Source organism: Trichoderma reesei (assembly GCF_000167675.1).
Source record: "Trichoderma reesei QM6a unplaced genomic scaffold TRIREscaffold_6, whole genome shotgun sequence".
In the NCBI taxonomy this organism is placed as follows: Eukaryota; Fungi; Ascomycota; class Sordariomycetes; order Hypocreales; family Hypocreaceae; genus Trichoderma; species Trichoderma reesei.
The window spans coordinates 1,202,789-1,228,320 of NW_006711153.1; the positions used below are offsets into that span (position 1 = coordinate 1,202,789).

General features: G+C 54.6%; 4 protein-coding genes across 4 annotated transcripts; all 4 read right to left on the reverse strand.

Moving 5' to 3' along the window:
- Positions 1-284: 284 nt before the first annotated feature.
- Positions 285-3,050, reverse strand: TRIREDRAFT_121251 (cell wall protein). Its single transcript, XM_006964285.1, has 2 exons — positions 2,811-3,050; positions 285-2,705 (listed from the first exon to the last, which is right to left on the reverse strand). The coding sequence occupies exons 1-2, from the start codon at positions 2,868-2,870 to the stop codon at positions 315-317; spliced, it is 2,451 nt and encodes an 816-aa protein (XP_006964347.1). The 5' UTR covers positions 2,871-3,050; the 3' UTR covers positions 285-314.
- A 6,126-nt stretch (positions 3,051-9,176) lies between these two features.
- On the reverse strand, positions 9,177-12,059 carry TRIREDRAFT_121252 (uncharacterized protein; the record flags this gene model as incomplete). Its single annotated transcript, XM_006964286.1, has 4 exons — positions 11,518-12,059; positions 10,728-11,435; positions 9,839-10,611; positions 9,177-9,732 (listed from the first exon to the last, which is right to left on the reverse strand). The coding sequence occupies exons 1-4, from the start codon at positions 11,803-11,805 to the stop codon at positions 9,177-9,179; spliced, it is 2,325 nt and encodes a 774-aa protein (XP_006964348.1). The 5' UTR covers positions 11,806-12,059.
- Positions 12,060-12,783: 724 nt separating this feature from the next.
- TRIREDRAFT_73179 (glycoside hydrolase family 95) lies at positions 12,784-14,389 on the reverse strand (the record flags this gene model as incomplete). Its single annotated transcript, XM_006964287.1, has 5 exons — positions 12,784-13,258; positions 13,373-13,397; positions 13,477-13,608; positions 13,680-14,229; positions 14,282-14,389. The coding sequence occupies 5 exons, from the start codon at positions 14,387-14,389 to the stop codon at positions 12,784-12,786; spliced, it is 1,290 nt and encodes a 429-aa protein (XP_006964349.1).
- Positions 14,390-18,232: 3,843 nt separating this feature from the next.
- Positions 18,233-20,350, reverse strand: TRIREDRAFT_59270 (uncharacterized protein; the record flags this gene model as incomplete). The annotated part of the gene is made up of 2 exons (XM_006964288.1): positions 18,233-20,136; positions 20,305-20,350. 2 exons carry the CDS (start codon positions 20,348-20,350, stop codon positions 18,233-18,235), a joined length of 1,950 nt encoding a protein of 649 aa, XP_006964350.1.
- Positions 20,351-25,532: the final 5,182 nt, after the last annotated feature.

Sequence of the window (25,532 nt, forward strand, 5' to 3'; positions counted from 1 at the left end):
AGTCCAGCGGGTGATGAGAGGGCAACCCCCTCCCCCTAGCTGTCCTGCCATGTGCTCGTAAGGATCGTAAGAATGATATTTGCCCTACTGTATGAGGGCTATGTTTTCCGCTAATCAGGTGGTCTTGTCCGTATACACATACATGCCTCCTTCCTCCCACTTTCCATGCAATCAAAGAATCCTGCGCACGTTACCACAGGCACGTAGCGCAAGCAATAACCTCCCATAGAATGAATCAACAAAAAGGGAACGGGTAACTGCGCAGATAGCACATGCGTGCGGCCCCAAAGGGCATCGCTTGCTCGGAGGCTGCTTTACAGGGCAAAGACAGCGCCGATGATGGCGAGACCAAGGCTCATGCCAGCGCCAACGCGGCCAGCAGCACCAATGACGGGGATGCCAGTGCCGCCGGGAAGGACACCAGTGCCGGTGGCGGTGCCAATGGGGCCGGCAGGAGGAGGAACAGCCACGGTCGGGGCGGGAGCAGGAGCCTCGGCAGGGGCAGTCGGGGCAGCACCAGTGGGCGCGGGGGGAGCGGGCGCAGCAGTGATGGAGACCTGGGGGATGGTGACGGCCGTCGAGACCCAGTAGGTGGTGCTGCTGCCGGGGATGGTGGTGCCCTCGGAGACGACGGGCTGGGTGACCGAGGTGGCCACGACGATGGTGGTGTAGTCAGTCGGGGCGACAACGGGCGTGCTGGTGACGGTGATGATGGAGGTGATGGTCTCGGCACCGGTGACAATGGCAGGGTTGGAGCCGGCATCGCCAGCGCAGATGCCCTGGAAGAAGGTGATGGCGGCCGCAACGTCATCGTCGTTGTCTCCGTTGGAGTAGACGCACTCGAAGACCTTCTCGACGAGGTCCTTGCTGGGGCAGTAGCAGGAAGCATCGGCGTTGCCATCGCAGTGGGGAACCAGCGTCAGCCAGGTGTTGAGACATCTGGGCAGGACCTCGGGGCAGGGAAGAGGCGCATCGGAGTCGGAGCCGGGGGCAGAAGAGCCGGGCTGAGATCCGGGGCCCGAGGGGGTGGAACCGGTGGCAGTGGGAGCCGGGGGAGCCGGGGTGATGGTGGCAGTGACGGGGCAGACGGTGGTGCTGACGGCAACGGTCACGGTGGTCAGGACGGGCTGGTCAGGCCTGGCCGGGCAGTTGGTCACCTCGGGAGCGCAGCTGGTGATGGTGTGGACCGTGGTGGTGAAGACGGTGGAGGTGGTCTGGTAGGTGGTGGTGATGACCGAGTCGGGGCCGGTGGTGGCAGCATCAGAGCCGCCGGTGGTGGAGGGAGCAGCAGTGGTCTCGGCGGCAGGAGGGACGGTGGTCTCGCCAGCAGCGGGAGCAGTGGTCGTCTCGCCAGCGGGAGGAACGGTAGTCTCACCGGCAGCGGGGGCAGTGGTGGTCTCACCGGCAGCAGGGGCAGTGGTGGTCTCGCCTCCAGGGATGATGGAGGTGCTCACGACAACGTCAGTGGTCGTCTCGCCCGCAGCCGGAGCAGTGGTGGTGGCAGCAACCGCGGGTCCAGTGGTAGTCTCAGCGCTGTCAGCGGGGACGGTTGAGGTCTCGCCAGCAGGGACAGTGGCAGTGGTCTCGCCAGCAGGGGCAGTGACAGTCTCAGCAGGAGCAGTGTAGGTCGTGGCGCCGGCGGGGATAGTGTAGGTCGTGGCCTCACCAGGAACAGTGTAGGTGGTGCCGGGGACAGTGTAGGTCGTCTCGCCAGCAGGAACAGTGTAGGTGGTGGTGTCGACGGTGTAGGTAGTCTCTCCAGCAGGGACGGTGTAGGTGGCAGGAGGAGCAGTAAAGGTCGTCTCAACGGCGGGAACAGTGTAGGTGGTCTCGCCAGCGGGGACCGTGAAGGTCGAGCCGGGAACAGTGTAGGTGGTCTCGCCAGCAGGGATGGAGTAGGTGGTAGCGCCAACCGTGTAAGTGGTCTCGCCCGCGGGAACAGTCAAGGTCTCAGCAGGGGCAGTGTAGGTGTTGGAAGGCACAGAGCCGCCGGGCTGGGTGGTCTCCGGGGGAGTGTAAGGAGGCCGGGTGTTGCCAGGCTTGCCGGGCTTACCAGGCTTACCGGGCTTGCCAGGGTTGCCGCCGGAGGGGGGAGAGTTGTTGTCGCAGTTCCAGCCGATGTGGTGAACCTTGGCACCGCAAGTGGACTTGCTGGGCTTGCTGGGCTTGTTGGGCTTGCTGGGAGTGCTGGGCTTGTTGGGCTTGCTGGGAGTGCTGGGCTTGTTGCCGCCGCCAGGGTAGACGACGCAGACCGACTTGGCACCACCGCACTGGTTGTTCTTCACCGTCGTTCCGTGGGACGAGCAGTCGGCAGAGTGCTTGCAGGTTGAGCCGTCGGGCATGTCGTAGTGGAACTCGAGGCGAGTGTCAAACTCGGTGGTGACGGAGAAGGTGTCGATGGAGAAGTGCTCCTTGTCGCCGCTGGCGTAGATGCAAGGAGTGGTGGTCTTGTCACCCGTGCACTGGCCAGAGATGGAGCGGCCGGTAGAGCCAAAGGTACGAGCGCTCAGGAGGCTATCACGCTTGCCGAAGTCGTTCTCGCAGCTCCAGCCCTTGAATTCGCAGCCGCTGTAGTGGCCGATAGGACCAGTGGGGACGTCACTCCAGTCCCAGCCATGGTGCTGCTGCTCGGTACAGTGGTTGTTGTTGGTGTTGCTGGGGCAGCTGAAGGGTTTGGCACCGGTCCACGAGTTGCCAAGGTTATACTGGAGCGACGGGGTTAGCCAGCCGAGCGTTGTAGAGGGCAGATGGGCGTTTATATCATGGAAGGTGTTGGGGGTTTAAGGACGGAGAGAGGGACTAGGCCTTACGGTGGCAGTAACCCGCTCCACGCCGGCCGCAGCCAGGAGAGCAAAGGTGACGGACTTCATGTTGAAGCAAAGTTCAAAACGGTAGTGAGCGTGTGGCTTTCAAAAGATAGGACTCAAGAAATATTTAATATCGATATGGAAGACTTTAGGCTTGTAGGTTTTGTCGTTGTTGTGAGGGATGCAAAGAAAACGAATGACTTTGATCCAGAAATGAGAGACTGGTGCTGATTAGGAATAGAGAACAAGGAGAAAAAGAGAAAGAAGAAAAGAAAACAAACAAAGGTTGGTTGATGCTCCGGAATCAAGAGAGGGAAGGGAAACGGAGGAGAGAGGCAAATCTATATACCCAAGGCCAGCACGAGGTTCCCGGCCGGAGATGGGGCTTGCAGCATTGCCTGACTCCGTCTCCCAACCAAGCAAGGTACCTTAGGTACCTCAATGCCTTGAGGTGAGGTAGGTAGGTAGGTAGAGGTACTTTACCTACATTCAGGTTGCTGGCACTCACGCTCCTCTTCCTCTCGCACTAGGTACTGTATGACTCCACGTTTGTCTTGCTCAGGCGCTTGAGCAGGCGCAAAGACTAAACCCCTGTTGCCTCGCAGCGACTCCCCACGGCCTGTGGAATAGACCGAATCGAGACGAGACCCATGGTTGAAGCGCCGGAGACAGGGTTGAGACACTATCGAGCCATAGTAAGGTACCGGTACGCGGCTGGCGAGCTTGGGGAATCCCCATGTACCAGAGCATAGGTAGCGGTTGCTGGGAGCAGACCGCAGCAGACGATAACAGACGGGACCCTGAAGCTGCCCGAGACGAAGTCCCTGAAGCGGCTGGCTTGGTACAGTACCTTACTGGCGATGAGTACCTACTTGGACGTCTGGCGAGAGGAACGTCGAGCGTGGATGCTGGCAGCCGCAAAAGGGTCCTGGAGGTCCGGACACGAGCCCGGCGAGGCGGGACTTGGGCCGCAGGTAGACGAGCCGTCACTCTCGCCAGCAGCAGCAGCCGCAGTTCCATCTGGAGAGGGCATCCCAGGTACCACTTGGCTACGTCCCGTCCTTGTCGCCCTGCCTGCGATGCCAAGAGCCCCCAGGGGCGCCTGGATGGCTTGCTGCCGAAACGGCTCCATGATCCAGGGGTCGCGCTACGGCGTTCTTGGCAGGCACACGACGCTATTGACTGGTCGAGGAGGCAAGTTCACGGACTGGTGCCCCCTAAAATAGCTGGACGAGACGCAGAGAGAGGCAAGCATAAGGTAGGTAGGTGTAGTGTCTGGTGGCCAGACGCTTCAGGTCGAGGGCGTTACAGGTGGCTGTCTGGTCGAATCAGAGCATGCGCCGGTGTGCCGTCTGGGAGAGGTTTTCGGCGCCGCTATGCACGTTTGAGAGGTGTTTAGTTTTAGTTTTTGGTGTTTTGACCACTCTGATTGCTGGTCATCTTGCATTTGACTTAGAGTACCTATTGGATAGTAACCATTTGCTACCTTACCTTACCTTACCTTACCTTAACACTAACCTTACCTTTTGCCATGCCATGCAGCAATGCAATAGGTCAGTCAATGTTGAATATTGCCTCTCTACCTTGGCTTTACTCTCTCACCAATACCCAGAACAAGCCCAATCAAAAGAGTCGCAGGCATCCAATCTCGTCGAAATGGCCAATATTCATGCGCGCACGCTTTCCCCCCCAAGCCTCACCTGCAGCTCGCCAACCGCCTTTGATTGGCCTCTTAGCGCCTAAGCTTGCAGACAAGTTTAACCCGCGAGCCTAATGCCAAACAAGGCTAAACCTCCTGCCGCTGCACTGCACCTTCCGAGGCTCGTAGCTTCCAAATCTGGGAGATGCTTGCGGGTGTCTCCTGCTTCAGGTTCGCCGGCGCCTTCCTTCCCACTTGATCCTCGATCGATATCACGTTACCGCCTGATGCCCCTGTTTGTTTCCACTTGCTTTGCTTCTTTGCTTTTTTTCCTTCCCTGTCCTCCCTTTGTCTTTTTTCACGCCTTGTCACATCCTTGCCATGATGATGACCCTTGTCTCTCTCTCTCACGTCTCTGCTCTTCCCATAGACGAATCAAACTGTTCTCTGTTCCCTCTCAGCTCACCGGCCGTCCGTCTGTGACTGCCATCCCGCGCCTTGACCCTGGACACCCTCGACACAGACCAATCTGCACCAGCCGACATCCGCCGCACAGACGCCGACAGACCATCTCCAGCTGAGATCATACACCAACCGTCTCTGCTTTGTCATACGACCTGCTTTGGTTTGCATCCAATATTCGGCGGCGCCTCGTTGCAGCAACCCGCAAGCTAATGCGGTACTAGCTCAGGTACGGCTTCTCGACATGGAGCCTCTCGCTTTGACCCCTTGACTCCTTGACTCCTCCTCGGCCCATGACTGGCTGATGCGAGTGTGCTACTTGTAGATGGACAAGCTGCACGTCGACGCTACCCTTATTATCCGCCGACCGCTATTCCGAACCCAGACACAGTTCCTTGTCCTCGTCTAAGTCGCCTCGTATGGCGCTCGCCTCGCTCTCCTCGCCTCGTCCCCATTTCGACCAGAAGCCGGTCGCCTATCACCCCATGCCAGCTAACCCATGCCTCGCCATGCCTCGCCCATGTCTCTCAACCCACGCCTTGTCAGTGCCAACCGCGTCCGGCAACGTCTTTTCTTTCTGCCTTGGCCTCTGTTTATTGGTTAGTTGATGGCAGGTTTCCAGGTTCTTCTCCCCGTCAACACTGCCTCCGCCACCGATCCCGGCCGCCGGCTCAATCAGACCAGAGAAGCGAAGCAATCCCTGTTCGCCCCTTGGCGGACGAACATCTCTAAGCGACGCAGAAGCGACCTTTCACAGCCCCATTTCCCACGCTGGACGCATCTTGTCTGCGAACAATTTGCGGCACCCAGCACGCTGGTAGTTACACCCATGCTCAACACCTCGGATACTCGCCGCGCCTAGGAGCTTCGTGCCAGCCCATACAGCAGTACACCACCAGCACCAATAATGACGGCGAATCCAGCTTCGTATGGCGACATTCTCCTCGCCAATCCAGAGATACTCGAATTCACAACACGGGGGGCTTCGGCACCAAACACGTACAGCCTCTCTCAATCATCTGCTTGTAAGTGTCACCACTCCACGGGCAATACTCTTCCCATTGCATCAAATCCCAGCTCCCATTTGCTCCAAGGGCCTGCTTGACTAGAGAGCTTGCTGTATCCGTACGTACAATTTCCGCGCTCCCTACTAACACGAGTTGACAGATGAGAGCACATCATGCGTGGCCCGACATGTCTACACCACCATACTGATCAATCACTAAACCCCTCCGAAAGAGGAAATGGAGAAGGAGTAGTGGCCTAGCCATCCCACCAACCAGCCCCTCCTGTCGCCGGGCTAGAGGGACGATTTCCTCTTCCCCGTTCGAGTATCCTGCCGAGTTGCAGCCGATGTGAAGATATGTTTCCATACCCACAGCCTACGAGTATTCAGCTCATCCAACGAAGATGGCTGCTTGGCCATGTTCGGAGTTGCTCGAGTCAGCCATGGCGTTCGGACGATATTTCGTCGATCTAATCAGGCCCGGATATTTGGTCGCGATGCCCCTGTCGTTCCTAGTGCTACGGACTACGGACTACGGATTTACAGGGACTTGGCGCTTGGCCACTGTCCTCCAGAGCAGTAGGACAGCATGCAGAGCATTCGTTTGTCCAACATCATGTCATGGTTCCATAATCTCCGTCCGCTCGGCATCGGCAATGCCAAGCATGTGTCCGTCGGATGGCGCTCTCAGCCTGTTTCTCGCTCAACGACGTCGCTGTGAAATTGCTTCTCGCGGTACACGTGCCTTTATCAAAGGGGTTTTTGATGAACACGGCATACATTCCCACCACGGGGTACGGAGTTGATCATACCAACACCGCCGAGGTGGCTCTCAAATCGTCCGCCCTCTTCTCAGGAGACACAATGAGGATAACAGCCCTCTCCCAGGGCTTTTAACTTTTACCAGATGTGTCTTGAGAACTCTACTACACCCCGTTGTTTGCAAAAGCCCTTTCTAGAATAGGGCCGTCAGCTCTTCTTGCCTTTGGCAACGCTATGGAATCATGGCCCGGATCGACATATTGCACGCGCTGTCGGCTGTCTCCGAGATCGTCGCTTGTGAATCCACCACAGAGGCCCGCCCATGGCGGAAGCGAGTGCAAAGTGTCGTCTGGACGGCCTGCGAGGACAAGCTGCCATCAGCTTGTCATGAAGAATACTTGTACTCTGTATCTTCACGGCCCTTGAACCTCGGAGTGTTGGCTGCCATCACGCGTGGGAAGCCACCCGTCTCTTTCAGCTGCATTGTACTTGTACGAGTACTTTCTCCCTACCGGCTAACTCGCCATCACCTGGCTATCGACGGCGGGAGAGTGGGGTTTTGGGGAATAGGTGCACCGCACCGTACGCTACGCTCTAAGCGCCCAGTCAACTCTCCCTACCTTACTACTACCGGCTTCATTGTGCTGCAGGTACGAACCAATCTGCACCAGGATGCCATGTCGAGGTTGTTCCAAGAGCCTTTCGAGCTTCTCCCCTGCGCACAAGCCGTTCGCCTAGGACTACATCTGCCCTCACCGGTCGGTTCTTTGCACGAGATACCTAGTTGGGAATGCCGTCAGGAGTCTCTACTGTTTGGTGCATGCCAGCAAAACAGGGCAACGGCAGAATTCGGCACGTTTAAAGAAGTTCGGCCAAGGCTCATCTCATTACTTCGGATTCTCCCACCTATCCTGATGAGGAGGGCAACGCCCATTGCCGGCCCATGCTCGTCCACCATGTTCAGGTCTAATGACGCTTGGCTGTAAGTACATACAGTCATTCTTATGCATAGGGGCCTGCAGGCAGAGCTGGCAAAGCCATACGCTCAGGTCATCCCCGAATCAAACGGTGTGATTTACCGCTCCGCCGTATAATACGAGGACGAATGTGCTTCCACTGCTGGACGCCACACGGGCGGTCGGTATCGGCTAAACGTGCACCAAGATTGCCGCCCACCAGGCAGGCTGATCCCGCAGACGACCCCGTGTTGTTTCACCACGAGGATGACCTGAAGCGGCCACCCGATCCAACGGGGGTGGCGAAGCTCGACATCCATCATGCGCTGCTACGCTGGCTTGGCTGGTCCCCCACCGGCCTGCTTGCCTTGCATTCTTGTTAAGTCCGAATGTATTACTGTACCACCTTACTTGTCTGCTCAGGTACAGAAGTGCCTCAATTGTCCGACAGAGACGTCTTTCGTCTAGCGCTTCGAGTGATACTCCGTTCCCCCTGAGGTGCTTCGACTTTGTACAATTCTTGATGTCCTCCTGCAGCATACAGGGCACACGCAGGGTTTCATGGAGCTCAGCTTTACTTGTGTCCTTGCTCGCGTGCGGCCGGCATCCCTCATATCGCCTCGAAACATTGCTTTGCCGGCAGAGCCAGTCCAGGGTCCGATCCGAACAATTGTCAGGGTCTAATGAAACCTACATACAAGCATTCAATTCATGGATACTGTTGCTACGTGTACCGTCTGTTACAGAAATCCCATGGCAACTACCTAGCTACTAGGTATGGACTGAACTCCCAACCAGCTCACACAGAGTACCTATGTACGCATAGCGGCGGCCAGCCGGGCCCTGTGACAATGTGGTGCACTCTGCGTATACATGCTCCATGTCTGAGCGCCATTGTACTGTAGGAAAAAGAATTGCCGTTGTTCCCCATGCGCCTTGACGCCAAATGACGAGAGAGGATGAGAACTGGAGAGGGAATACAAAAGGCTGGGCAAGACGAGCTTGAGAAGAAGGAAAAGCCTCAGAGATCGGAGAGAGAGAGGGGGTGAGGCAGAGGGAGAGAATCGAAAGTCGCAGATCAAGGCTCAGGGTGAAGCTGTCGGTGATGATGCACACCACATACGCTGGGATTTGCAGAGCTACCCTGAAAACCGAGCTCTACCACCAGGATCCTGACCACTCTGAGAAGGCATTTCCGGGGCCTGTCTTTAACAAGAGTACGAGCCTTCGAGCTTTGGCCCCTCCGTTCAGGAACAGGTCCGCATCGCATCGTAGGTCGACTGATACTGATAGCACCATCACCAAACGCTCTAGGTGGTTCATGTCCGTCCACCTGAGTGCCTGAAGCGACAACGAATGGATCTCCCGCGTACCCTGACCCCCAATGTTCCGCTCGGTTGCACAAGTTCATAGCAGTCGCTCGAAAATGTGACCACCTCGTCATTCACGCGCAGGTGAGGGGGGAGGCGTTGTCAACTTTTGATGATGCGTCTGCCATACCGAGCCGAAATTCTCGAGGTTCTATGCAATGATATCGGTGGAGATCATTGACTGTCGTCGGTCGATAGCTGCCCATATTGTTTGACAAGGTTCTCAAGCCGCGTGGAAGTCGGGTCTTGATGCTTGCTCCCCATAGTCAGGGGATAATGGGACTGGGCATACTGCACCAAGAGCGGCTCTTCGGGGGCGAGGGGATCCCAGACCACGTAGTTCTGGAGGAGGGCTAGATCTTCTGGACTGAGCCGATCCCGCAGCAGCCGATAGATGACCGAGGTCAGATGAATGTGCTGGCCTTGATCGTATAGCCCCTTGAGGCTGAGGATGATTGTGGACTTTAGGGATTTGATTGTCTCCACGTCGTGAGCCGGAGTCAGTTTGAGGCTGTCCATGGCCCCGCCCGCTACGAAGGAGAGATGAATCGTCAAGAAGGGGTCGCAGTACTCGAAGCTGTGCCGGATATAGTACAGGCGCGCAACAGTCTCGAGGCGAGCAGCTGCATGGGCAGCCGTTTTTTGGGCCGTTTCTTTCATGAGCGTCGAAGCCTCTGAAACATCCGCCTGTTTTGTAGAAAACAGAATGGTGGCAAGGTAAAGCTCCATGCTGAAACAAAAACGGTCTCGTCAGCGTTCGTTCACACAAGGGCACGGCAAGACAGGACGTTGAAGGGTACATCATCGCGGATTGTCGGGCAGCAGGGGAAACGTACTGCACCTTGAGCTGCCATGGGAAGACGATGTTTCGGGGGGAGAGAACTGCGGGCAGCCCCAGATACCATTTCTCCAACCTCGAAAATATAGACCATATTTGCCGGGGCGATACTGTGCGCTCCTCTTTCTGACTGTAGCTGATGGCAGCCATGTCGTGGATTATCGAACGCAGACCGGAAACGGCCTTGAAGTAATGCCCATAATGTGCCGGCACCAACGTCGGATTCAGCGGGTATCGAAGCTTGAAGTCCCCATACCAAAACGGATGCTCATCTGGGTCGGGCAGCGGCGTGGCCGGCGGATCAGGGATCAGAGGAGCCCGATAGTAATAGTACGATTGTATGCTGCCAAGGAGCGCGGTCGACATGTCAGCGGACGGGGAGACGAGACGAGACGATATGCGCAGAGTGCATGCTTGTACAGTGACTGGACGAGAGAAAGGCACGGGGGATACACACCATTGCCAGTTGAAGAGAGCCCAAGCGGTGAAGACGCGAGCGTGTATCATCCTCTGGTTCTTTACGTGGGCATGGTCTCCAAAGAGCTCCAGCTGTTGGGCAAGTCGAAGCCCATGCATCAGATACGGTTGGCCAACCTTGTCCATGCCGTTGTGGCTATAGATGAGGTTCAGGAGCGTGGCGGCCTGCACGGTAACCAAGTCTACCCTGTCGCTCTCAAGCTCCCACAGGCGCTTTGCCTCGGCTAAGAAGCGGTATCTGAGGCTCTGGGGGACCCAGAACTGGTGCCGATTGGGTATGCCAATGAAGGAGTGCTGGTAGGAAACTCGGTCAGCTCATCTGTCCATTCATGACATGTCCGATCTGACCTGAAATCGGGCAATCAGAGGCGGGCGTGGCCAGATTCGTTGTGAAGAACGCGGCAACTTACGCATGCTTCCGCCAACAAGGCATTGACGAGCATTGGCGTGCAATATTGCGTGTCCTCGTCAATCATGGCCTGGAGGAAGATGTCCTTGTGAAAGATGGGAAAGGTTGGGTATTCGTGGAGAATGTAAGCTCGCAAGAGCGTCCGCATCAAGTGGTCGTCAGTGCTGACCATGGTCCATTTGGACGGCTTGACGTGGTCAATTAAAGGATCCAGAAGCTCGGCTGCGTGATACGGCTGAAGGTAGATGTTCTGATATCGGCTGGCCAATGCACTTTGAGGCAACGCGGACCCATGGCCGCCCTGCTGGCCAACTCCGTGGAATGCCGTCTCATACAAAACCGAGTTGAGGTACGGGTTGTCCGGAGTCTGGAGATGGAGAGGCATGGCGGCCAGATAGGGGAACTGATAGCGCCTCCGAGTTTCAGGGACGACGGACAGCTGTAGCAACAGGTCGCCTTCCTTCATCTGCCTCAGAAGAGCCCCGGGGTCGACGCCTTGACGCACCAAGCTGAACATGGTCATCGCATCATCCTCCGAGCAGTTCTGTAGAGCGGTAAAGAACTCCTCATAGGAACTCGATTTCTTGTTCTCCTCCTGGTACTTGCGCTTGAGCGCGGCCGAGATTGTCTCCTCACGATAGGCCGACGCATATTCGCACTCGACCAGGCGAGCTTCGCATGCTGAGCATTTCGGCCGGTTCCCATTGCACTTTGTTTCTCGACCAGTTTGGCGCGTATGAGCTTAGACTCCGAGCAGACTTCGCTAGGGGTGGGGTTCGAGCCGGCCATACCTTTATTTTGCGCTTCCGGCAAGACTCGCAGGCAACATTGACAGCCTTCCTGACAGGCCGTCTTCTTGCGGGCTGCTTTGCAGTCTCTGGATTGGGCGCGGTAGACTCCGACGACGATTCGGTCGATTCAGACGATGAAGAGGCGGGGGGCGGTGTACGCGCGGATGTCTGCGTCTGCGCTGGCGTGATGCTGTCCTCGGCCAAAGATGGCTCCTGGTCGGCGGAATCTGCACGTTCTGAAGCCAGGCGACGGTGCTTCTTGCTCGGAGGCGAGAGCCTATCTTGCATCGTCACGGACAGGAACGGGCGAGCGCAGGAATGGTGTTAAAATCGCGGGACAAAAGAGTCCATCGTATCAAAGGGCATGTTGGTGGAAGGAAGAAAGTGGAGGGGGGATCGACTTCTGCTTCATATGGAGCGCCGGAGACGGGAGGAAAGGGACAGGGCGGAAGCAAAAAGAAAGGAGAGGAAAAACACAGGCACAACAACAGCAACCAGAACAACACCACATTGCGTCTCAGCTGCCCCAGGACAGGCAAGCGAGAGAAATCTGGCGTCCGATCCCTCTGTCCTTTTGCCTCTCTGCCCTCTCTGCTGCCTTTTACCCTGACGGCGACCAAGAACATAGAGAGAGGCTAACGGGCCAAGACGGAGCCACCTCCGCTCGAGACCCTCCCAGATGATGGCCTTATTGGCTCCCCTGCAAGGGACCTCTTAAGTGTCCCAGAGCTATCTCACAGTTGGAATTGGTGAGATGTGACATGTATCAGCCGCAGCACCATGCAGACAGAATACGGGTGACAAAGAAGAGGGCTAAAACGAGACGACGATTGCCTTGTTGGACGGTAAACAGCAGCCACATATTCTGTAGGAGACCAAACGACGGTCTTTTTCATCAGAAGTCACTTCCGCCCCCGTCTGAGGAGGCTAGACGCCCAACAGCCAGCCACTCAAGCCATAACAAGAGACAGATGTGTTGGCCTCTGCTCCTCACGACAACGAGATCTCTTATTCCTTGGTTCAGCTGCGGCCTGGCTTGACTAGCACACGCCGCCCGCCCTTTTCGAGGAATCATGTATATCCGCGGGCAAGCAAGGGCGCTTTTTCTTGTCACACTAGTTGATGGCCACCAAGCATGGCTTGACCTCGGCGTTGGGGGGGGTTAAAGACGTGTTAATGATTCAATAGAGCGGATGAAGGCAAAATTCATGAGCGCTGTCTGTTGCTGTTGGACGCCATCTCTCCCAGCACACGCGTCCGCTTGGTCTAGAACTTGCCCACGTATGCGTTGAAGTTATAGGTCTGGCACGAGTTGCTGATGTCCTTTGCGCTCTGGCCACCCAGGATTTGCCTGCCGCCACGGGAGAGCGAGAAGGACTGCTTGCCAACGCCCATTGTGAAGTTGAAGACATGGATGCCGGCATCAGCATTGATAGTGACAGGTGCCACGTTTCCACTGGTCACGGTCAGTTGCGCAGGCTGCGTGAGCAACGTGCTGACAAAGACCAAGTCGTCCATCAGCTCAGCTCCTCGAGGAACACCCAACGGATCGCTGCTGCATTGGGCACCATGTGGAGTCGGGCGGTACCAGTAGACGAGTTCATCTGCCTGGACGGTAGGGGACGATGCGCCGGCCTTGTAGGCAGCGATATATGGCTTGTAAATGTCTCGCCAGCCGTCGTGGGGGAAGCCATTGGCCCATTGGGAGGACCCGTCGTCGCTGTGGTTGGGCTCTGGGCCACTATGCAGACGTGAAACACATTAACAACGCTGTTGTCATTTCGCCAGCTGGACTCAGGAGGGTGGCGAAGAGAGGAGAGGCAAGGGGGAGGGAGGGGGGGACTGGTTCGCTTACGAGATATAGTGACTTTCACCAAAATCTGTGAGTATCAAGTATTCGTTGGTCAGCCTCCTTGTTTGCGATACGGGAACTGGGGCTGAAAGGCCGAGTACACTCACCGTTCCAGGTAATGATCTCAACCAGGGCGGGCTTCATGTCGAGTATCTGCTGCCACCGACGGACTGGCTGCTCTTCACATATGAAGACCCAGTTCTTGGTATTGAAATGGGTCGAGAACCATGGAGAAACAGCTATCTCGGTAAATATCACAGCTCCAGCTCAGGCTCAACGCAGCACCAAATCATCGCTCGGAAAGACTTACGTGCCATGTAGGGTCGACCGCCGAGGCCCTGGATGTATCTCAAATCCCACACGGTTGTCATGGGCCCTTTGATGACGCTGTTGCCGCCGTCTGTAGGCCAAGCATACCAAGAGAAAGCCCCGTCGATGCCAAGCTGGTTGCTGACGCTTCCGAGTGAGGCAGGATCCTGCATATTCGGGATCACCGTCAGTTTCTGGCTGCCCAGGGCGCTTTTCACGGCGTTCCAGTTGAAGGAATCGCCAACAAAGGTGCTAACGAGAGCGCCTCCGTTGAACATGGCCTGGGCCGGGTGGGCAGCGTATTTGCCCACAAGGCTTGTGATGTTGCCCGTGTCGCCGTTGGACCAGTAAGCGAAGTCGAAAGAAATGAACATCTTGAAGTTGAGCTGCTGAGCGGCTGTATACGCATTGTCGAGCTGCTTCGGCGTGTAGCTATCGACCCAAGGGGGAGCGCAGTTCAGAGCAAAGCCATCAATGCCAATGGCTTGTGCCTGTTGGATCTCGTTGATCCAATCCTGAACAGTAAACTTTTCAACGATGCCTACCTGAATGGTTTTATGTCAGCTAGGTTCTTTAGGCTATCACCATGATGATATACCATACCATGAAATGGGCAAACACCGGCCTGGAGCCTTGTGCAACGACGAAGCCCACAGCATCGGAGAAAACCACCAAAAGGGCGGCCAACAGACTAGCTAGCCTTGCCGCCATTGTTGCTCGAGGTCTCACTTCTCTGTCAGAAGGGCCGGACCAGCGTCAAGATTCTACGTGCTCCGCTGTTGTTTTCCTCTTGTCGTGCTTTGTTGAACTGAATATCAAGTCTCTCATTTTTTGAAACCATAAGAACTGTCGCTGCTACTTATAGTTTCAGTCAGTCGTCTTGTAATCCTAAGCAACACCATTCCCCCCGCCGATCTTGACCACAGATATTGTGGCGACGGATATATGTTCAATGCCGCTACCAGTGGAAAATACCACATACCTTTATGGGAAAGAACTCGAAATGAAAACCTGCTCTAATCCTGCGGGGTGATATTCAAACCGGTCCGGTTGGTCTCATGATGATGCAAAGCACACGGCCATTTCTCGGATGGGGGATCAGTTGCGGCATGAGTAGTGTTTATGCGTCGCCCTGGGGTTGTATCGGTATTGAGATCGAATAAGCTTGATGAGACTATGAGGGTTGGAGGGCTTGAGTCCTAGCTCAATATGTACCCTTGTCGATCCGGTTGGACTTTGCTGAATTGTCATCGTCATCCAGCTGCATGGCTAGTCAGTCTCTCAAGCAAAGCCAGCACCCATTGATTTGCTGCCAAGGTGATATCGCTCCTCGCCCATCGGCCCGACGGCGTAAGTGAGCGAGCAAGTGCCAGATGATCAGATTCATCAAGAATAGCACAACAACTCAAGTTGGCTGCCTTGCGAAGCATTCGAGGTTGGCCTGCCGTCGTGGGGTTGGAGATGAAGGATGATGCGAGTGAAACTTTCGCGCGGACGTTCCACAAACTCGATGGTTTGGGACCAGCCAGAGGAACACCACCACCTAACGCATTGGCGGGGTCACGACCAATGAATGAGTCGTGCCGGCCAGGCAAGACAGTTGTTTGCTCTGCTGTTGTCAGGTCGATAAAGATGCGCTCACTGTCGATTGAGTGACCGAAAGATGTTGAGCTCGGAGCCTGCTAGCCCGTAGTCGAGGATCGGAGGAAGTCGTCTTGTACAGCAGGGCAGCATCGACTCTCCTCAAAGCAAGACGCGACGCTTACTCAATGGTCGTCACAATGGATTGCTACTCCAAAGCTGGGCAGGCTTGATGCAGCGAGTAGCCTCTAACGTCCAAGGCGGATGTCGGCTTCTACGCGCAGACAGTTTGGAGAGAACAGTATGATAGTTCTCAGATGGCATTTAGTATCGGAGCTCGAGAGATCCGTTCAGTCGCGAGCAGAAGCTGTGTAATGTGACGAGACGTGTTGTGCGTTGCTTAGTCGAGAAAACAAGCACACTTGGAATTGATCTCTAGTGACTATCAGCCGATGCTCGCGTGAATGTGACTTTGAGCACAAATTTTTTTGGGAATTTGGCATACCAGCAGCTTTGGTGATGTTGACTCGATAAAGAAGAAAGACTTCATTTGATGCGACCTGTCGTAATCGTTGATTGCAAAGTGGTCGCTCAGAAGGTTTTCCCCTTCTCTGTCGTATACCGTGATGCCTGCGCTCCTTTGATTAGGGGGATTTTCAAGTCGTAGATCGATGCTTGAGTGCCATTCTTCGTGCCTGCTTTGTACGATTGCATCAAACGTCCAAAGTCTCTCGATTGACAGTGGGCAGTCGTTATATTCCGCCGCTCGACTCTGTGTCTGCTTGTTTGAATCGATCGATCGACCCACTCCTGTGATATCGATGCCTTGCAATTGCTCGGCGGGTTTCAGTCAGGAAGCAGGGGTGTTCGTAATTCATGCCCCCTCCTATGCCCCATAAACCCCACGCAACCCATCAACCCATGTATATGCGTGCGTCTTTGTTTCGACGTTGTATCAATCTTTCTTATACACTCGGCCGTTCGATCGATCGTTCTGCTCGCTCGCTCGCTCGTTCGTTCGTTCGCCGGACTTAGCCTCGCTGGGACTTGACTGCTCGTAGAAATTGGGATCGTCTCGGACTACTTGTCGGAGAAGCAGTGTTGTCGCTGACGGTTCACCTCACATCGAGGCGCCATATCGTCCAACCAACCCCTCAAGCCACCCATCACTCAACATGTATATATATATGTATTGTATTATGTCTTGAAGACTCGGCCGTGTGCGTATCGATCGTTGAACCGTGGTTCAGTCGTGGTTCGCTCGTGGTTCAGTCGTGGTTCAGTCGTGGTTCGCTCGTGGTTCAGTCGTGGTTCAGTCGTGGTTCGCTCATGGTCCACTCGTGGTTCGTCCGACGTAACGAAGGATGAAGAAGTGCGGCGTGTTGTGACCCAATTCGAACCTCTCTTCATGAGCCCCATTCCCAACCAGTCCAAAAGCACCCCATTATATATATGTTATAGATATTTCTGTGTATACACTCGGCCGGCCGCTCGATCGGTTCGTTCGGTTCGCCTCGGTTCGTCACACTTCTTCTGTGTCGTGAGAACTAGAGCAAGGTATTGTGTTAGCGTTTGCTCAACTGACAAGGAGTAGGCGTCGGGCTAGAAGGTCAACAGCAATGGGGTCCATGATGATGAGGATGAGGAGGGTGATGATGACAAGGGGACAGAGAGGTGAGACACAGGCATTCTCAGTGCATCAGGACGATGATAGTGATTGCTCCCAGCTAAAGAACAAGGAGCGCGCAGCTCGCTCAGGAGTAACCTTCGTCTCTTGCCGGCAAGCATGGAGATAAGGCGCGTTGGGTATTGGAGTGTCATGTGAGACAACCTTCAGACTCTTGTGACGCGTAATGAAATGGAAAGACGAATATAGAAGCATGATGGAATGACGAGTGCATTGAGAAAGAGGGATGATGGTGAAATTAGATCGCTTAGTGATGAAAGAAGCGTCATTTCATCAATAAAAACACAGCCGTCTTCAAGGGACGAGGTTGAGTGCGATCATTCAGGAGAGGAGTTGGTGCAGCGAAAAGCGAAGAGGTGCATGTTCAGGTAGGGAAGGGAAGAAGAGAGGGGATGTGGAAACCGGGAACCGATGGGAAGTGAACAACGTGGAGTGAAAGGGAATAATGGGACAAAATAATGAAAGAGGTCTTGAGGGTTGTGATGCTGATGGGGACCGACGCCAGAGCATTGATGATGGACAAAGGATCGCCCATCTCTCGACACTTGTCGAGGGCAACGGGTGGCTCGAAGTGTAGGCTGGAATGAGAGAAATGTTGGGTATCGTGAAGGAAGAAATGTTTGTGGGAGAACATGTCGTTTCCAGGAGAGCAATTTGTGGGAGTGTGGGAGTGTGGGAGTGGAAACCCTCGGCAGTGGTTCAGGCGCTCTTGCAGCTGCCACTCTTCGGCATCGGACCACTTGCCCGTCGTGATTGCCACACGTACATGGGAGCGTCTTAAGCGAAGATGCTTGGTGCATTCGCGTGCTGGATGAGACTTCCGTGTTCTCGTGAAGAACTTTCGCATTCAAGAAGAAGAAAGAGCACTTGGGCATATTCCCCCCCTTTTATGCCCTACCAGGGCGTTGTGCATGATGGCGATGCTGTTGGTGTTCATCCAAAAGATGCACGAAGGCCTGTATGGCATATGTTTGATTTCAACTCGGGCTAGACGTGGACTATGTACGCATATCTTGGGAGTGCCTCCTCTGTTGTAGGCCAGTCGAGGACACGCGCTGAGCATTTCACGTGTGGTGCTACGGCAAGAAAGGTTCTGAATAGATACAACTGCTGTGTTGTTCAGTTGCTTGATGGGTATTTCGTCCTAGGAATCATAAGTGAACGGCTGGCAACCTAGCCAAAGGTGATTTCAAGGTCAGATAGATTGATATTGATGCCAGCATGAGCTACCTACCTACCTACCTACGTCTACTACGTGGCTTAGCTGTCTCACAGGAAGCATATATTCAACTACCACCCTGTAGCCTCTTGATTCTCTCTTCTGCCGCTCGCGCTCGTCTTTCTCGTTCCAGTTTCAACTTCATCTCGGGCGTCAGCCCCCTGGCTTCCTCCTCCCTGCGCTCTTGTGGCGTCTTGGCGATTATGGACGCTATGCTGTTTCCCTTCTTCGTCTTCTGCTCAGGGAGCCTTGGCCCTTCAGTACGGAGCCTCTCTTCTTCCGCTTTTCTCCTGTCGGACTCCTTCTTATCTGCTTCTTGCTTTTCCCGCTCGTCACGGCGATCTGCCTCGTCCTTGGTCATGGCGGGAGGAACCTTGGCCGCATCCCAGTCCCATTTCCCCTCTCCTACTTCAGAGCGGGCTACTCTAAAGGCATCCCGCGTAGAGCGATCTCCAGCGAGCTCGAAGGGCGTCTTTCCCTCCGCGTTCTTGAGCAACGGGTTCGCCCCGGCTCGTGTAAGGATCCCCAGCACCAAAGGAGCAGAGTTCTGAGCAGCTGCGTAGTGTAAAAGGCGTGGTGTATGGTAGTTTTGTTCCGGAGGATAGAACTCAAAGTCCGGATCCAGGTTATTTTTTGTGAGGTACGATAAAAGTGCAGGTAGCTTGGACCGCCGTACAAAGGCTTGTAGCTGAGACGTATGAAGCAGCGCCGTTTCCTCCTCTTCTGACAACGTCGGCTTTGCCGGCTTGGATGGTGTCGCAGGTTTGCTTGGTGCCCCGTTCGCCTTGTCTAGTCCTGCCTTGCTTGGAGCAATCTCCCTGACTTTGAGTCGAGTTAGCTCGATGAAGGACCGCATCAGCTCGTTCTGAGTAGCTCTCCTGGTACTAAATGGAAACCCTCGGATACGAGCGTCGTTGGCTTGAAGAACTTGTCCTTCATAGGGGCCAAACAGGGTTCTCCTATTTGTCGTTCCTGTTGCCCTGATGAAAAGCAGTTCGGAAGAGTCCAAGAGCCCCTTCCAGTCCTGGAGAAGAGCGCGCACATCCTCGACCAGGGCGGTTTCGTTGTACCGACGCAGAGACGAGCCGACAGAGTGCGCTTTGCCTTTGGCGTTGTCGTTTGCCGACTGAGAACCACCCTGTTTTCGACGCGTCGTGTATCTGTGAAAGGTCTTGTGGGCGAGGACCGTGGCCTCTCGGTTCATGGTTGTGCTGCCCGATTTGGCGGCTCTCGGCGCGAGGGAGACGACCATGGCGGCAAAATGGCCGCCTCCGATCATGCAGAGGAAGAAGTGCGGCCCCTTGTACGCGATCGGCGGCAGCGTCCCGTCCTTTGCAGGCTTAGGCATGGCTATGGGCTCGAGCTGCTTCTTCCGGATGACCTCGACCAAGTCGGGCTGGCGTTGCTCTTCATCTGTAAATATCGCTCGGTAGATGCCGAAATACGTGTTTTCTGGAAGCAACGGCGAGCTGAACCATATCAGCGCCGGCTTCCCCTTGCCCGGCCTCCCTGAGAGTTCATCGTCGTCATTATCGCCTTGTTTGTTATTCTCTCTGGTGGCGTTTCGTCTCTCCGTCAGCTTTGCTTGCTTCTTAAGCAGCGCCGTAAGCGTAGAATCCTGACGCCCTTCGTCCTCGTCGTCTTCCGAATCTTCCGAGTCGGAGCCCGAGAGCGATTCGTCCAGAGTCTCAATCAGCTTTTCAAACTCGGCCTCTGAGACCGGGCCCTGACCCCGCAGCTTCTGCTTGAGATTGTAATTGTGAAAATCGGACTTGATGTGACTTCGCTGGTCTAATACGGTGGTGAAGGAAAGCTTGCAGAGAGAGCATGCTTGGGAACCGACAAAGCTGTCGGAGGACGAGTCCGAAGCCTGGCTGGGAATCGTTGACGTCTCGGGTTCCTCGACGGCGATTGCGTCCGCGTCCGGTTTCAGCGTCAAGCCTGCGAGGCTTTCTGGCGGAAGATCGTAGACTAAGACCGCGTTGGCGCAAGTTGTCAGCACTTGTTCAGAGATCGTAGAATCAAATCGAGACTCGGGCAAGAAACAGCGCGTGTCCTATAAGCTGTATGTCTCGTGTCCCGTGTCTCGGCCGGTATTGGTAGGCCTTGCCAGTGGCGCGACAAAGTGCTTTTACTTACCATATAACGGACGCCGAAGGAGCTCGTCTGCCGGGTTCTGAGCCATTGTGTCAAGTCCCGGGGAGGCTGCGGGTATGGAGTATCGTTGAATCCTACAGCAAGCAAAGCGGCTTCTGTATCCAAACTGTCGAAGCAAAAGAAAGACGCGTGAACAGCAAAGAGCTGTGCAACCAAGGTATTTGTCGCGAGCAAGAGGGGAGTTGCGGTGGTAGAAAAGGCTGAAGAGTTGCCCCTCTATGACGAGGCTGGAATGATGTTGAGTCAACCGGCGACCACCCCACTAAGATAAGGTGCTGAACAGAGTCATAACCCGGCTTTACGAGGCTTGATCTCCATACCTAGTAGTAAGTATTCCCTGTTGGGTCCGAGCCTTGAACAGCCTCGAGGCTTGTTCACAACGTGAACTCTCGTCAGGTTGTCATTCTACTCATTGCTTTTCTCTAATCTGACGTTTAGCATATTATTGTTTATGCTGATGTTTCCTCATATGATTGCGTAGAGCCCATTCGATTGCAGCTGATCCACAACACCAGGATGATAATCCGCCTTCATGTATCAGCCGAGGACCAGTAGCGGTAACCCAACGAAAAGGCAGAATAATTGTACCTGGGGAATATATCAAAGGTGAGTAGATAGCGGAAGTTGGCATATTGTGGTTTGGTACTCGCACATGCCGACGTATTTTACCCTTGTAGACTTGTAAGATGTAAGGTATTGTAGGGTAGCGGTTCAGGGTGTAAATCTGCGGAATCTCATCGCGAAGCACACGGGCACTTCCCGATACCCCCTACAAATACATCTGCATCACATGTCCAATGCTACGTCTTAGGCAGCTGGGTACAGAATGTGGCACAAAGGCAACAAGACTTGGGTACGGGCGCTGGAGCTGCGGGTTGGGGCATATCTTCCGACTCGTGCCTTGTGCCTGACGAGGGCTGCACTGATCTGTCTAATCCGCTCGAACAAGCAATTATGCTGAGTCGCTGGCCTCTGTAGAACAAGATCAACCTGGCGTCTAGAGTCGAGACAAGCTGTTGTTCGAAGGAGGAGAGGCATTGCTCTCTCTCCTCCTCGACTGCCAGCTCAGACTGACCCAACCGTACCTTGGTTGGGGCTGGCTTCTGTACGACGGGGAACATTCGCTGGTGCAGCAAGAGACGGGCCGCCGATGGTCAAGCTTCTGTAGAAATCAAGAAGTACGAAGTCTACCAATGCTACTCTTCATCAATGCTACTCTTCATCCAAACATTCATCGGGGCCAACGTCCGCGGCTGACTGCATGAGGGCTGGCTGTATTGTGCAAAGCAAGCAAAGCAACCCAAACTCATCTAGGCTCCAATATTTGGGGTCTACGGAGACTTGCAGGCATGAAGCTTTCAACTTGAGAGTTGCATTGGCAGACTCGTTTGAGAGGTTTCGAGGCGATGTGAACGAAGCTTAGCTGTAGACTGTTGATCCTCTATGACAACCTACGACTGGAGATGTAGACCAGGGTGCAAAGCAAAGTAGGAGACATATCAGCCATCACCTGATATGATGCGACGCCTGTTGACATCATCACTCATCACCTTCCTAGAGGTTAACTTGTGTCTGCAACGGTTTCCCCATGCCCGGCCAACGAGGGTTCTGTGACCGACCATCTGGCTCATGTTCCCTTAATGTTCACTGCTCCAGCGCTGCGAGACACCAACAAACCCTTGTCCCGGCCTTTATGCCAGGGCTTGATTCGGAGTTTGCTCCAAGTTGATGGTGGAAAATGTGTTTCTCAGGAGGCCATGCAGATTCCCCTTTTGAGTAGGCAATTGCATTTGACTTGGTCCGACATCGATATCACATTGATGCTGTTCCATACGCAACTCCTGCTTGTATCAAGGAATGGTTTGCACATTCGGCACATGCAAGCAGGTAACAAATGTCGACACGGCAAACCTCGAGTTTGTGCTGGGGGCTCAGTTGGTCAGCAGGGCGTTCGACATTGCTCCACCTCAACCTTCGATTTGAGCCCTGGCTTCTTTGACCCATCTGAAAAGCTCCACAGCCAGCTGCATCGAAGCACGTCGGCGTTGCCTGGTAGAGCTTAGATCTGGGTTGCGGGGACGACTCCCCCTGTCCTGTACCGTTGCATTGCGGCTGATCGGTGGAAGACTCTGCCAAAGAAGAGACAAGGGGCAACGAACGGCCTCTCTATGAGTACGAACTGTACTTTGCACTCACATGGAGTAGCGAGTATTGTATGGAGATGCTGAATGCCTGGGAGATTCATGTGACGGCCGATGCAACCCACCATTGATATCTGAGCGTCGTATTGCCAGGACAAGTCTCAACACAAATCGGAGCCCAGACTTGGAAAGCAGTGCCGCAGCAGGGCCACTCCATACTCGGCAGGGGGGGTTAGAAAATGGGGGAAAACAAGGAGACTGACAAGGTGAAGAAGAGCAAGGCCGCTTCCTGCTCCGTCGCCGTTGTTTGCTTGATCCACTTTCAGCCGCAAACTGGATTGCTGGTCTTTTCGGCCCTTCACTGTTGAAGCGAGTCGACTGCGTCTGGCAAAGGGAGGGAAGGAGATGAACAAGAAGAAGAGAGGAAGTAGGGTTATAGAAGGGGACTCAAGGTGTGGACATGAAAACAGTTGTCCGGTGACCCCCTGTATCTTCGTAATATGCCAAATTTGACCTTTGTCCTCGCCAAGCTGAGGAACTAGACTACATACCTACTACTGCCAACAGGCGTCTTCAAGTCGCCTACTAGTAAATGCAAGCCACAAGCTGGTGCGGTGCGATCCAACCCTGGACATCATCATCATTCTTGCAACTTGTCAAATGTGAGCGCCGATTTGCGCACGGACTGTTACAAGATCTCCATTCATTCCCGACATGTCAATAGAATAAAGTATTCTCAGTACAATTGCGAGTGACGCGACTGCTATATGCAATGGTCAAGTGGTGTCGACGTCAAAGGCTCCCCTACATGATACCTACCTAGGTAAGGTAGTATGAAGTACCGAAGTGCTACGGACTGGGAGTCAGGTCTTCAAGATAAGCCAAAGAGACCGAGCTAGGTCAAGGAGAAATGCAGGACTTGGAGTCGGATGAAATGAATTTGCCGGGGCCTTGGGGGACTCTGTATCACAACTTCAATCGACACTGTGGGAATCTAGCTGGAGTATAGGTATCTTTTGTCGGCCCTGATTAGGTAGGCTTCGCCTCTACAAGTCAAGCGCCGTCTGGGGTTCTGCCATCTGTCACCATTGTGTTGGAAGCCGTCAGCTCGTCGACCTGGACCTCTCGGTGAATCCTTCAGAGCGTCGTCCGGATTCTAGAGCGAGCGAAGCGTCAGGATCCCGACTGGCGAGGTGTTGATCTGCTGTAGAGGAGGCAGATGCCCTGCGGTAAGACGGGGTTGATACAGTACTCGTAGAGATCCGGGAGAATAGCGTAACTGATCTTCAAGCCCTTTCCCCCTCCAACTGAGTCCCATGGGAATCTACTGTCCGTCATTGGTGATTGACTGGCAACTCGTCACGGAAAGCTTTGGCCTCGGATGTGCCCCTTCGCCATCGCCAGAGGAGCGTATTGCCCCCCCATTCTCCTCGACGAACTCTTGCTTCTCCCGCAAGCTATTGCAGACCGCGCACGGTTGCTTGGCCGGCCCTTTTACCAGCCCCTGGCCTGGCTTCTGTTTCCCTCGTCACTGGACCGATTTCTCGCAAAGTCGTCGGTCTTTACTGTGCTACTGCGCCATCTACCACCAACACGTTGCATCCAAAGGGATCCGTCTAAGTACCTTCACAGCCCCTGTTGCAAAGAATTGCTACCGCTAATTCTCTATCGGTAGATCTCGAGGCGCCGGCTAAACGCTTGTCTTGTCTGTGTGGCTGTTGCTGCTAAGTGGTTGGACAAGTAAGGTAATCAAAGCAGTGGCAATTTGGAAGAACCTAAGGCGAGGTGGAATCAAGCACAGTGTGCAAGTATTCGTTCTTTAAGATGAAGAAGCGGCGCAGGACAGGGCCTGTCCATGTTCGATCGTCGGTTCAACGAAATAACGGCCACGGGCATCAACCTGGGCTGGTACGGTGCGGCCGAGGCTCTTCTAATATCTGCAAACAACCAACTGCATGACCCTGCCAACAGCGGCACGACAGTTGCTCTGGCTCCCTTAGGTCCCCCTTTGGGAATTTTTCGCATAGCCCTGGAGCAGAAGGACGCGGCAAGGAAGGCCTGGCTCTTAAGCTGCTGCTCAGAAATCTTGTAAAATAAGAAATTTCTGCTATTCTATGCTACTATATGTAGTATCACCACTTCTCGTCAGGCTGGGAGCGATAGCCACCCCTCCGATTGCCACGTGAGATTGCTGTAGAATTTCCTTTCTTTTTCTTTGCCTCCCCCGTCCATCCGGTCTCTTGCATATGTAACCGTTCAGCAACCTACCCTTGCCAGCAAGAGGCCAATCATGATCCCGGGAGTCGTGCAGAATCAGCGCCCATCAGGACCCTCCACGCTCCTTTCGGCATGCAGAGTCTTCCGAAATGGGTCTGGCGAGGCCCAGGGGTATTCATGAAGCTGGTTCGCAGCGAGGATTAGCTGGCACCACATCAATTGCGTCTGCCTCCGGTCCCTGATGAGGGGGGACAAATATGGAAAGAAAGGGCACTTTGTTAGCGGAACTCGCCTAGCGAACAAACTTCTGCAATCAAGTTCAAATGTTGGCTGACAGTGAGCGGACAGCGGTAGTAGTGCCATTAAAGGGGGGGCCGCCAACAACGCCACCACGCAATACCGAGGAGCTGGCGGCCAACCGGTTGCTTGTCAAAGTTGTTCGATACCTACTACTACTACTATCTTAGGTAGTGAGGGGAGAGAGGGGCAGAAACGTGGATTTGGGATTCCACGAGGTGACCCCAGCTTTTCAATAACCAGAGCCTGGTAGTAGTACATTCTGTACAATGGCGAAGCAGTGGAGCAGGGAGAAGCTGACCCATGTGCTTCAAAGGGTAGGACGAATGCCATCATTCCAATTGACGATACGTTCCGCAGCACAGCTGTACTTCTTATACTTAGCAGAGGCATCTCTCCGCTACCTGCAGTGGTTCAAGATTGAGAGGGCGAGCGAGTATGACAGATTCCTGGGCCGCCGTCAGACACAGAGCATGCTCTGTGCAACGTGACCCTACCAAGCTGCAGGCCTATGCAGTGTCTGATTACACTGCGGAGTCCTCGTGGAAGCTGCAG